General features: G+C 46.4%; 1 protein-coding gene across 1 annotated transcript in view; it reads left to right on the forward strand.

Annotated features, from left to right (window-relative positions):
* Window positions 1–549: 549 nt before the first annotated feature.
* LOC108940396 (transforming acidic coiled-coil-containing protein 1-like) overlaps window positions 550–12,950 on the forward strand; it is a 35,914-nt gene continuing 23,513 nt past the window's right edge. The window contains exon 1 of the mRNA XM_029256865.1: window positions 550–735. Within this exon, the coding sequence (XP_029112698.1) occupies window positions 596–735 (140 nt within the window). The 5' untranslated portion in view covers window positions 550–595. The remainder of the gene's footprint in view (window positions 736–12,950) is intronic.

Raw genomic sequence — 12,950 nt, forward strand, 5'->3', positions numbered from 1 at the left:
AGAAAAATCTTTTGGGTTTCAGACACAAAGTGTGTATCTCTATCCCAAAACATCTAATACAAGTGGTGCTGCCATTGCACACAAAACTGGTTATGGAAGCAAAAAGACTGGATAGTGGCTATTAATGCTATTGTACTGAATAAAAAGCCAGCTGTATAAAAAAGGTTATATATGTGGTACAGTAAAGTTCTAAGTGTGGCCATATAAAAGTGTGATGTTCAGACTTTTTACTGAAATCTAGTTTAGTGAAAGGTAAGATTTGTAATTTGACTTAAAAAAAATCATGGAAAAGGATACAAGTAGGTATTGAGTTCACTAACAAGCATCAGGTGCCACTCTTAACAAGGGAGGAATCATCCATCCATTTTCTTTCCCGCTTATTCAGTTTAGAGCAATAAATGTCCTAATTAAGCAGCTATAGGCTGGTAAAGTCTATGAAACAATCAGCTAATGAGGTTCAGTTTTGTGTCAGTCATTGAAAGCACATATGCAATCAGCCAATACTCAACACACTGCAGATGACTCAGGTCTTGGGTTCTTATACTGATGTTAATACTTTTTTTAAAATTTATTTTTTAAAAAACATTGTTACAGCATGTTGTCTGAAAATAACAGACATCTCGGTTACTGGTGCTTCTCTGAGTGCCTTTGCTTGGTCTTTTTATTGGTCTTTGCCGTTTCCTTCGGTCTAAGACATGTTTTTCTCTGTATCTTTGGAGTCGTCTCGCAGCCAAGGTAAAGCGTTGCTACTCGAAGGATGGAGGCACGCGCTGCCCTTCAGTGACCTTTTCAGCGTATATTCATTCGGGCTTCTGTAGCATGTAATTCTTTTACCTACATAGTGTCTCAGGGTCACGTTGGACTGAGATGGATGTGCTTCAGCTGCTGAATCCATGAAACGAAGTACATGAGGGGATGGGAATCGGTGCTCCGAAGTCTTATGCGTGTGATTTTGTCGACATTGTAATTCGGAGTGACGGGTACATTGTTCCGCAGCAATGCGTCGTGACTCATTCCTCCCCAAGTTATACTATAGTATTATCAGTAGTATTGTAGTACAGGGGCAGAGTGTGGCGTGGTGGTACAACCTGACATTGCGCTTACCCTGGTAACGTCTTGGGCTTGATTGGAGATGGTACTTGGCCTGAATTGTGCCCTGAATCCAGTAAAAGTCACCCAGGATAAATCACTGTAATTTGCTTTAGATGATCAGCTAAATGAATAAATCGCTGAACTACTAAGAGATCTTCCTGTCATGTTCCGGTGCAGACTTAGAAGAACAGCAGCGTGCGGTTTTGTTCATAAATATTGAAAGAGAACTGTGTTTTAATGAGATCCGTCTCCAATCGTGGGGAAGCCCGCCTTTCGGACCGTGAGAGAAGACTTCGTACGCGGCGAGAGCACGTTGTATGGTTGTGTTACGAGTGGGAATGGGTGCCGTGTTCATCTGTGCACGAGTCTCTATGACGTGGTTATCGTATCCAACACTTTTACATCTGAATACATAGAATGTGATGTAAGATGGTGTAATTTCTGCGAAGGGTTCGAAAGGTGCCACCAGGCCGCCGTGAGGCAGTACTTTTGGAAGTACAAGCGATCCCAAACTGAAACTGAGATTGTCTCCCGCTTTCTCAAAGGTAGGCTAATTGGGGAGCTGCGGTTCCGTTGCGCTGAACGTCTCGGTCTGGGATCCTCGTGCTTCTCGGCCCTTCCGCGGCGGCGGGCACGTGTTCGCCGCGGTGGAGCGACCGGGCGACTCGGCGCTCCCTGTGGACCAGCTCTAGCTTTGACTTCATCCCCGTAAGGATGTACTGTTGAAATATGCCTACCTGCATATATGAACAACTCATATTAATGCGTAAGTCGTAGTTCAGGGCCCGTCTGGAATGTCACTCGCTTCATGCGATATTGCAGGCTGACTGGTCCGGAGCACATCCCGGAAGCACAGGCCTTCGGGCTCGGTGCAGCCCGGGTGGGACGCCACCCCGCGCTCTGTGAAAATCCTACCTCTGGGAGGGGACGCCGCGTCGGTGTCTTGCTTTAGTGAGTTCGGGGCAGTTCGCGCTCGTGTGCCGTTCGGTGAACGTGCCGCTTTGATGGAGCCGCGTGCTTTGTTGAGTCGAGGGAAGGAGAAACTTCGCTGAATTATTAACCGACTTTATTTTTACTTCCACGCCTCCGCCCGACCGGTTTAAAAATTGATCGCGCCCTCTGAGCCCTTGCTTATGAATGAACGTATGTGGTGTATGAGGCCTTCGAACGATGTGCAGTGTGATGCAGGGGGTGAGTGTTGCCAGGCTTCTAGGTTCCCCTCTCTCTGAAACGGTTACCGCAACTCCTGCGCTCTCCGTTGTGCGAGCTGGGTTGGAGCTGTGCTGCCCTTTGACCTCCGACCCGCGTGACCTCCCGACGTGAGAAGTGGGCCGTGGCTCCCCGTGCAGCATAATGGCCCTCCGGAGAGACTCCGCTTTTCTCACGGTGGGAGAAGGGGCCCCGGGGCCAGTGCCTTGTAGAGCCTTCCTCCTCGGCACCAGCGTCCTGTGGAGTGTGTGTGTGTGTGTGTGTGTGTGTGTGTGTCTCAATTCCCTGAGAGGGAATCCGACCTGTGCTGTGGGGAACGAGGATGGAGTGAGAGAGAGAGGGAGCGAGGAGGGGGAGGAGCGCAGGGGGCGGTCCAGAAAAGCAGGGACGGGTGCAGGAGCTGGTGGGCCGCCGGGGGTCCCGCGGCAGGCACACAATGCTCAGCCCGTGTGGCCGGTGAGGCGGGGAGGCTGGGACGCGGCCATGGGGGGCTCGCTCGGCCAGCACAGGAAGAGCCGCGGAGATGCCGACCCCCCGCGGGTCAAGCACGGCAGCGTGTGAGTACGGGACTCCGTTTCTAGCCTGATGTTAGGGATGCGCCGTTTGTATCGCGACCTCGGTTTTTTTCCCCCCACGCTGTGTACTCTTGCTTATTTAAATGTAAAGGTCACCATTTAATACACGGTGATGATGTGAGGTTCTTGTCACTGCTTGGCCCTTCGCTTCTGCTCCGTGCTTGTTGTCGCGCTTAGGAGCGTCAAGAGTGTTCGGAGGCAGTGTCGAATTTGGCGGCTTGCGGAGATGGAGCCTGGGCTTAACGGGGCTCCTTAACCGCTCTCGTTCCCAGGCCTTCGAGGGAGTGCAACCCTCATGCTTGTCCTTTTCTTCACTGGGGACTGTTGCTCATGGTGACTTGCTGCTTTTGTTCCAGTCCCCCAGCACCCTCCCAGACACACACACACACTTTCTGTTGGCAAGTTTTAATTTCCAAGATGTGCTGCAGCATTCTGCACCGCAGATGTAGACAGGCACATGGACACACACATGCACGAAGGAATATGAGGTGATAAAGGATCGCGCTACCATGGGCTTGTTTTACCCTGGAAAATACTTATTAAATTGCACGGAGGAAATGGCAAGTGTGGCACGTAGTCGTATGTATGTGTGTGTCTCTTGGGATCTGCACCTCTGTTGTAGGGCCTGTCTGCTTGTCCAGTTATCAGCTGATGGGCAAAGGAGAAACGGCTGGGAATCTCGCTTTAATTTTTAACATGCGATCGGTGCTTTCCCCAAACTGCTGGGGCACCTTGAGGGGAACAAGTACCTTCTTTTTATGGTACCGGGCCAATAAATAGGTTCGTCCTCGCAGGCAGTTTTATGGTCTCGCTTGGACGACATCCATCAGCTTTATGGTCTCGCTTCGGGACCATCTATCTGTTTTATGCCCTGCCTCTGCATCATCTGTCTGTGAAATGCCTGATGCTCCTTAAAATGCCCTTCTCCCTAAATTACTGCGACATCTCGAAGCTTCCAGTAGAGCTCGAATCCTTTACGCTCAACGCTCTCGACTTCAGCGACTGCGAGTGCCCTCAGTTGTACCGCTCCCGACATCGCTGGGGCAAACTGGCTGACGCTCCGGTTCTAACGTCCGTCTTCGGCCCGACGGAGCGTTCGGAGCAGCGAGAGGATAATCCCTTTGCTGGGCTCATCATCACGAATTCGCTCCTTCCTTACCGTGGTAATTGGAGAAACGAGGGTCAGCTCGTCCCCGTCTTGCGTCCGTGCTCTACGCGTGCAGAGGAGACGAGCCCCCAGAGCGCATTTGGAGGAAGGCTGCTGTTGTCAAACTGCTTTGAGTCTAGGAATGATGACCAGGAGCTGCACTGCTCATAGTGCTCTGTTGGAAAGGAAACGGCCTTTGCTCATTTGCGGCTGAGAAATAGAATAACAATAGAAATGTGCAAAATGACTTGTTGGGAGGGTCAAGTCAATAACTTACCCCCTGTGTTGTTGCCCTTCTTAGGGAAATTCAGAATTCCGACATGGTGGTGTTGAGCCTTTGGGTAGAACCTTCTTGGAATGTACTTCCGGTGGCATTTTACAAATGCAGTGGACCCAAGGCATCAGCCCATCATCGCCATCCAGCCAGTTGGGGGGGTTTACAAGCACATGCAAAGGAACTCTACATGTCCTGCTTCTGAAAGAGACATTTTTAACCCAAGCAGGCTAGAAGAAAACCTGCTGGCTCTGTTGGAGTAGTGCAAGGATGTCCAAGGTCAGCTGTTTAAAAATCTGGGAAACTGATTTGCCTGAAGATGGACAGCGGTGACCTGTAGGCAAATGGCATGGCGATTTGATTCGAAGGTTGGCTGCAATGTAAATCGGCCTCCTGATAACACAGCTGGAGGACTTGGATCTGCTGGAGGAAACCGAACGCTTGAATACCCAAGGCAGGACTCAGCGGTCTGTGCATAAACAATGTTAAATAATGTACATTTACCCTAATTATGACTCGAGTGATTGCGTTTCTCTACCTCCAGTTGTTTACCCTTTAATACAGCTGGGTACTTTCACTGGAGCAATTTAGGGTGAGTACCTTGCTCAAGGGTACTACAGCTGGAGGTGGGATTCAAACCTGCGACATCTGTGTCCGAAAGCAGCTGCCAACTGTCCACTAAATAACTCCAACTGCTGAGATTTTAACCGTGATTTGACGAGGTCCTTCTTAAAATTTATTGATTGATTGCTCAATAACATGAGGAGACTTTAGAACAATTTTAGTGTGAGATGCTGAATTAGTGGGGTAGTGGCTCCATGGTTATATATGAGAGAGAGAGAGAGAGAGAGAGAGAGAGAGAGAGAATCATGCAGACAGAGCTGTGCCATTAAGTTTTGGTTGTTGTGTGTTTGTTTTGAGGAGCATCTCGGAGAACGTGCTGAAATGCTGGCATGCCGGTAGAAGGCGGTCAGCGGTCTCGCTCTTGGTTCTGCAGCTCAGCGGTGGGATAAGAAGTGGAGCAGTACAAAGCTTCAGCGGAGAGCCTTTCTATTTTTAGCTGATGGGACCGGGTTTGTTAGGGAGCCTTTATCTGAGGGGAGGCAGAACCGGCGCGGTCCATTTCCAGTGCTGCGGATGCAAGACCAGGCTGGAGGTCGCTGCTTGTAGTAGCTGTCAAATAGAAGCGGTGCGTCTAGGATAGCGGTGTTCTCCTCCCCCCTCTGCTGTGCACGAGTCATCCTCCAGCTGTGTCCCTAAAACCTGTGTGTCGCTGAGTCCTTTGTCACGAAAGCAATTTGACAACTGGATTTGTTGACACATTTGAATGACCTTTTTCCAATACTGACCCCCCGTGGTCCTACGCACCCTTCATGGTTGACAGTCGTGCCCTCGGAGTTGACCCACGTGCCGATCTGAGTGCTTAATGAACGAATGGTAGGGGGTACAGTGGCGCAGCGGGTTTGACCGGGTCCTGCTCTCTGGTGGGTCTGGGGTTCGAGTCCCGCTTGGGGTGCCTTGCGATGGACTGGCATCCCATCCTGGGTGTGTCCCCTCCAGCCTTGCGCACTGTGTTGCTGGGTTAGGATCAGGACAAGGAGTTTCAGACTGTGCGTGTGTCTGTCTGGGTCAGATCAGGCCACAAAATGTGGCCAGTAATACGGGTCTGTGCTCAGCACATTACTGATACTCTTCATCCCCCGTTTGTGTGACTGGCGTCCATGGCTGCGGTCATCTGCTCGTTTCCGTAGTGTTAGTCCTTCTAGTGGGCAGCTAATAGGGTAGCTCTTAGAGCTGCTGATTCGGACCTGAAGGTTGCTGGTTCGAATCCCACCTACTGCAGTACCATCCTTGAGGAAGGTACATCACCCCAAATTGCTCCAGTAAAAATGACCCAGCTGTTACAAATTGCTAAATACTGGTAGGCAGACTAACATGGTAAATTGCTTTGCTGAATAGTGTCAGCTAAACTAATAAATGTAAATATGAAGAGTAGAAATGCACTGCAGGTCATCTGAATTTCGTTTTCTCTTTGAACGGTGACACCAATAAGCTGCTTCGCTCTGACGTGTTGGCGAACCACTTTACTCGTTTTTGAATCCCCTTTAGGAGCCGCTGCTAATAACTTTAATACGAACAAAAAGTCACTCCGGGACTTCAGTGACCTGAATACGGCCGAGGAAATCCTTACGCTTGATGGAAGTTTGAGATGTCGTTTCCTAGTTATTCATTTACCCAAAATGGAATTTCTATTGCGGGGCAGCGCTTGGAGTCAGAAATCTTTATGACCGAGTTTAACACCTTGAGAGAAGCCAGATATGAGTTTGACTTCCTCTCTAAAAGCCCCAGTGGCGCTGCGGTGACCTCATGCCATCTCGTGACTCATGGTGCCATCGTATCAGTCATGAGAACAGCAGTCTGAGTCTCCTCAAATACTGGAACGTGGTTTGGATGCTGCCATTTGTAGGAAAACCCCAAATTGATAAATTTAGTCTCCCATTGAGCTTAGCGAGACTTAAAATTTATTTTCCTCTACTTTCCTGCATTCATAATGACGTCCTTCTGCTTCTCGTCATTTTAAGTTTACTCTTTATCAAAAGCTGGTAATATGCCTGTACAGCGAGGTAACGTTGGTTCGGGGCTTTTGAATAGATCGGTGAATATTTGCTGTGGTTCATACATGATAAAACACATGCATGTGGTTTTGCTGCCAAGGTTTTATGTAAATGTGGGTATTGAATTTTTGACGAGGTGTGTGTGTGTGTGTGTGTGTGTGGGGCCATGACCCCCTTGTATGTTAATGTGTAATTTACATGTCAGGCCCTTCCTTGCTCAGGGTGATTTTATGTGAGCTGTTCTTTGTGCATGCTCCAGTTTTTCATTCGTTTAGTTCCTGCGCTGCGAAGCGACTTGCGGTGTTATGTAATCTAACGTGTGTGTGTGTGTGTGTGTGTGTGTGTGTGTGTGTGTGTGTTTTGCTCTGCTCTGCTCTACAGAAGGGTGAATCACTATAGGGAGCATAGTGTATCTACCAGTGTAAATCACCATGAATTGATGTCTGCTAAATGGATCATTGTAAATATCTTGCGCTGCTCAGGTGCAGATTCTGCCCTTTAAGCGAACAAATGCCTGGTCACCTGTACTGTAGGTGGTCTTCATCCTCCTTGTAAAGTCAAATTCTCAGTGCTCAGGTCGCTGTGTCGGGGTTTCACAGTATTGTAAGTCTCTCTCTCTCTCTCTCTCTCATACACAGACTGAAACCACTTGTCCCAAGTGGGGTTTCAGCGAGCCGGAGCCTAACCCGGCAACACAGGGCAGGAGGGGGGAGGGGACACACCTAGAAAAACAGGGCAAACCCGCTGTGCCACCATGCCCTCTGTATTGTATATCGGTGGCTGTCAATTCCGTACGTTTCCTTAAGCGTTCAAAGGTGTTCGGAAGGAAGTGGAAGGTGTTTCGCTTCTCCTTGGTGTTGATGGAACCATCGCTTACTGTGTGTGAGACGTTATTGCTTGGGAACATGAAGACGCTGAGATAACGGTGTGCGTGCACCATGGAGTGTAGCCTACCCTACAAAACGGAGTTGTGTTTTTTGACACGTGTGTCCGTACAGAGCCGTCGGTGAATCCAATGCCTCCCGTTGCAGGATATTAAATGGCTGGAACGAGACAGGGCTGAAAGATCGTTGGCTTTCAACCCGCACAGATGAAAATTCGTTTTCTTCTCTAATATTTTGTCATTTTTTTTAGTCATTGACATTTAAAAAATTCTTTCTAAACAATTTAACCTTCAGTCTGGGTCGTGTTTTCCTGCTTTGATTACTAATGTGTCTTGCTTTTGAAAGTTGTATCATAAAAGTACTCATTGCTTCACCTTCAGTATGGTGAAGGTTGGTGCCTGATCTGTCCTGTCCTGCACTGCTGATTGTTACTCGGGTGTCTCTTGCCTATAACACTGTCACCTGTCCTATACGCATGAAACGGACATACCTTAGGACTGTGTGTAAGCAGGAAAATCACTGTCTAATCAGGTGAAACTAATGTTTGTGTGTAATGTGACTGTTAGAAGAGCAATCAGTGCTCTCACACTGTTCTTCCACCCCCATTGTCCCAATAGCTGAGTGGGACACTATCACCTCAGTGGGGGTGAGCGTGGTGCGTCACACGAAATGTGGTAAATATTCCAATTGACCAGTAGGTGTCAGTTGTTTCTCATGCTTACCAGACACTCGAGCATTAAATGTACATACAGCATGAAATGGAAGTACAGTATTAAGGTCTTGTCCTTTTGATTACATAACCAGTTATGTAAATCAAAGAATTAGCAGTGGCTGACTGGCTGAAATGTCCTGCTAGAATTGGTAAATGGTTGATGGTTGCTCTCAGACTGCTCATGGCATGATGCTGGTTTTCAGTTTGGTGTAATGGAGCAAGAGGCAAGTGGTGTCTAACCAGAGTGTTGTCAAGGCTGAGTCCTGACTGTGCATCCCCTTCACATTCTCTTACAGCCTATTATGCTGTTTTATTCCTCCTTCATAAAGCGAATGCAATCTGTTGCTGAAAATCTGCTTTTAAAGTGAATTATCAAACTCATCACTATTAATTAAAACGGGGGGAAAAAATAAGTGGTGCATAACTTCCTTGGCGTCACTCTTGAACCCCCCACCAATTAACATGTAAAATTCCCTCCTTTTAAAGAGAGAAAATCCTATTCTAAATTTAGTTCAGAATCTCAGAACCTCCTTTAAATCCATGCTTAAGATCCACATGTTCAAAACTGATTTGTACATAACACATGCTCTTTCTTTTCTGTCCCCTTCTCTTACTTTTCTCCTTTTTTTTGTTTGTTTTATTCTATTGTTTACAGATTGTGCAGTATTGTAGTGGGCATCTTGCAGGTCCTGGGCTGTCTGTTCAAACATGGTTTCAAATCGAGCTCAGCCAGTTGGGTTTCCTCTGCTTTCCCCTGTCCAAAGACAAGCCAGATGAACTGATGACCCGTTACTGGCCGAAAGTTGCTACAGAGTGGTAATCTATACATCTTTCCTTATTGTAAAGGACTTTGAGACGATGCCTTTAAATGCATTATATAAAATATTAGTTTAGATTACTATAACAGTACAGAATGAGGCAGAGACTGTAGTGTGTACTGTCACTCATAACTCTGAATTACTCACAGCATTTTTCAGTAAAACAGTAAATCAGCTGGCAGTGTAGTAGTTAGAGCGCCTGCCTTTGGACCAAAAGGTTGCAGGTTTGAGCCTCATCTTCAGCTGTAGTACCCTTTAGCACGGTACTTACCCTAAATTGTGCCAGTAAAATTACCCAGCTGTATAAATGGGTAAATGATTGTAATCTTAACATTGTAAGCTGCTTTGAAGAAAAGTGTCAGCTAAATGAATAAATGTAAATCCACTGACAGTCGCACATGATATTATCTTTCAAAGGTTATATGTGTCATTTCCATTTATAACCTTTCCTCTAGCTTTTCACAATTGCTTAATTTTTTTTTTTTTTTTTTTTGCTGTAGAGGTTGTCGTTATAAATAAACCCAAGGTCTGTGTTGCTGGGGTGGGCATGTAACTGAATATTAATTTAACAGATGTTAGCTTTATTGTTGTCAAAACAGGTTCTTATGGTATTTAGTGTTCAGTTTAAAAGTACCTAAAATGATCATGAGTGGTAAATGGAGAGGAGTGTCTACTTTAAATGGGCAGGAGGGGGAGACATTTTTCTATATGAAACATAACTCTGAACCAGTAAAATGGCTTTTCAGTCATGTGACTTGAGGAGATGGCATGCTGGTGATGAATTTTGCAACTAACCAATGGTTTGGTGCATTTGAAAGATTTGAATGAAATGAGTCACTTGTTGTTATAGGAGTGTTTCAGTCAGAGGAAAGTACTATGGTGAAATCCTCCGCATTCCGGTGAAATGTACTGCAGCATTTCCTGTAATGACAGCGTTTATAAATGGAGATAAAAGGCCGTTAAAACGGATCTGGTGGTTTTGTCTTCAGTTTCGCTGTTCAAATAAGAATACTTTCTAAAATCCCCCCCCTCCCCCCCTTCTTCTATAAAGTCTGGTCAGTACAGTTTGGGTTTTATTTGACTTGTGTATCAGCGTTTCAGCCCCAGCTTCATTCCAGACTTCTGTACGATTCCTCGGGCAGTTCAAAGATGCCAGCTTTTCCAATCCCTGGCAAAGAGGTTGTTGTTTGTTTAAAAACAGCTCCTTGTGGTTTCTCAGCATCGCTGCCTCTTGCCGACCGAGATTGCCGGTAGGGAACGATGGCAGGCTGTAGCCTGGCTGTCTTTACTGGACTTGTTCTACGGCTACTCCTGCGTTCTGCTTTCGGCTTCTGTGCCTGGCGCCTGGGCTTTGCGGGATCCTTGGCCTCGTGCTCAGCACCGTGTGGAACCACTTCAAGCTCAACTGAAACGTGTCTTATGTAAGCTTCCCCGACTCCTCGCGCCCTGCTCTGCTTTTCTTTGTTCTACAAATAGAAGACAGCCAGGTTATGTAAACATCTAGCTCCATAACCTCACCAAAGGCCTTTCTAGCACGAACGGGCTGCGGCGGAGGTGCCGCGCACTGTGTGCATACTGAGGGTGCTGGAGCACGAGCAAGGTGAGGTAAAAGGGTGTGACTTCTTTCTGGCCACCGGAAAGGGATGGTTCAGACTGAAACACATTAGTACTGGTACAGCCCCAAGTCAGTCCCCTTTGTCTCTTCTAATTTTAATGCAATAAAACAGTGGAGAAATGGTGGGCACATGACTTAAGTAACAAAATGCAAGTAAATCTTGTTTTTAGGACCAAGGGCTGCTGGGGTGTGGTAAGTAAGCAGCCTGTTTCACCTTCGATGTGACGCTGAAGACTATGGGTAAGAGTTCAACAGGTGGCTTTTGGCTATGAACCTGTTTTGGGGTTGAGTATCTGTTGGTTCAGATGTTGGAGTGTGCATCAAAATGACAAGCGGGTTCAGGAACATTCTCTCAAGGACCAAAATGAGCTGGAGGCTGAGGCCTTGACTGCTGCCGTCTGGCTGGTCGGAGCAGCAAAACACACGGGTTAATGAAGGGCAAGGGCATGGTGAGGATTTAAGTAAAACCAGTGTCTGTGAAGTGCTGGCATGCCTCAAGTATTCATTTTGAGTGTTGGCTTTGGGTTCTAGCTCACCCCGGCCCCGCTTCCTCCGGCTTTTTTTTTTTTTCCTCTTGGTATGTCTTTTTGCTGAGGAAGGCGAAGGAGTCTGGTGTTGGGGATAAGCCAAAGGGCTTGGTGAAACCATCTGAGAACTCTTCCAGCGAGGGTTTGTACTTTACACGGACACCCAGTAATTAGGAAGGCGGGACACCTCACTAAATTGGGATATGGTAAAGGAGGAGCAGGGTGAAAATACGGTATACCTCAAAATAATTTACATGGTAAAAACTAGGCAACAATCATCTGTATTCATCTGATTCCAGAGCATTGCTGACCATAGCTGGCATGAGGCTTCAAACCATTTCTTTGTCATAAACTTGCATGCAAAACTTGTCATAGATCACTTCTTCTCATGGAGTAATCTACATGTGCCCATAGAACGTTCCTTACGAATTATGGCACACGGGCTTCTTTCTGTGCTGTTACCATGGTCTTCTCCATAGATACTGACATGTTAATGTGCATCCCTTTCTCTCTTCTGGGGGATAAAAAAAAATACGGTCTTTCAAGCTGAATTGAATGTGAATCGATGCATAATCAGATTAATTACAGCTGACGTGTTATGGAGAACAAGCTCTTTGGCCTGGTTTTAACAAAGCACTTCTGAGCTGTGTACATGTGTGGGTTGTGTGAGGCCCCTGCAGCAAATGTAGGCTGATATAGAAAGTATTGTTTCAAAGGCCCTGAAAATTAATGAATCATCCATTACATGTGTTGGTGGGTTCTGCACTCCAGCTAATACTGTTGTGTACCTGGGTAGTTTTATGGGAGAAGTTTGGGGCAAGTACCTCTCTTAAGTGTACTGAAAAAGTAGTTGCGAGATGAAATTCAGCCAACAACCTTCAGCTTGCAAGACTTTGCATTGTCATCTTCCAGAAGATGGGATCAGCAGTTCCCTTAGTCATAAGTGCATCACTTGATTTAGGCCTTGCCATGTTTCCTTCATAGTTCTCAAACTAAGGATAAATATTTAATGTAGGGGTATATTATCTTACAGTACAAAAATGCTAATACAATTATACATGTAGCAGATGCTTTTCTCCAAAGTGATGTACATCTCATAGAAAATACAATTTGTACCTTATGTTAGGAGAAATGTTTGCAGATGTGATTTAAGTAGTTACTTTCATATGCGCTGATGTAGCCGCATAAAACTACCAGAATATCAACAATTCCTAATAACCTTCCTAGTGGGTTTTTTTTTTTTTTTGGGGCGGGGGAGATGCACACAAACATTTATTACATCGCAGGAGTAGCTGTGTAAAGGATTGATACGGGCATCATCTTAAAGTTATAGGGCATGACTATTAACCCGTTGTTTACTTTTCAAGGCCTTCTGCTAAATAAATAAAATGCAAATATTTTTACCTCCTGGAACGTGGATTTCGGTCTGATACCGAATGGAGCATAGCAGTTACACCACACGTCGACATGGGTGCAGGAAGA

This window comes from Scleropages formosus, chromosome 12, assembly GCF_900964775.1.
Source record: "Scleropages formosus chromosome 12, fSclFor1.1, whole genome shotgun sequence".
Classification (NCBI taxonomy): Eukaryota; Metazoa; Chordata; class Actinopteri; order Osteoglossiformes; family Osteoglossidae; genus Scleropages; species Scleropages formosus.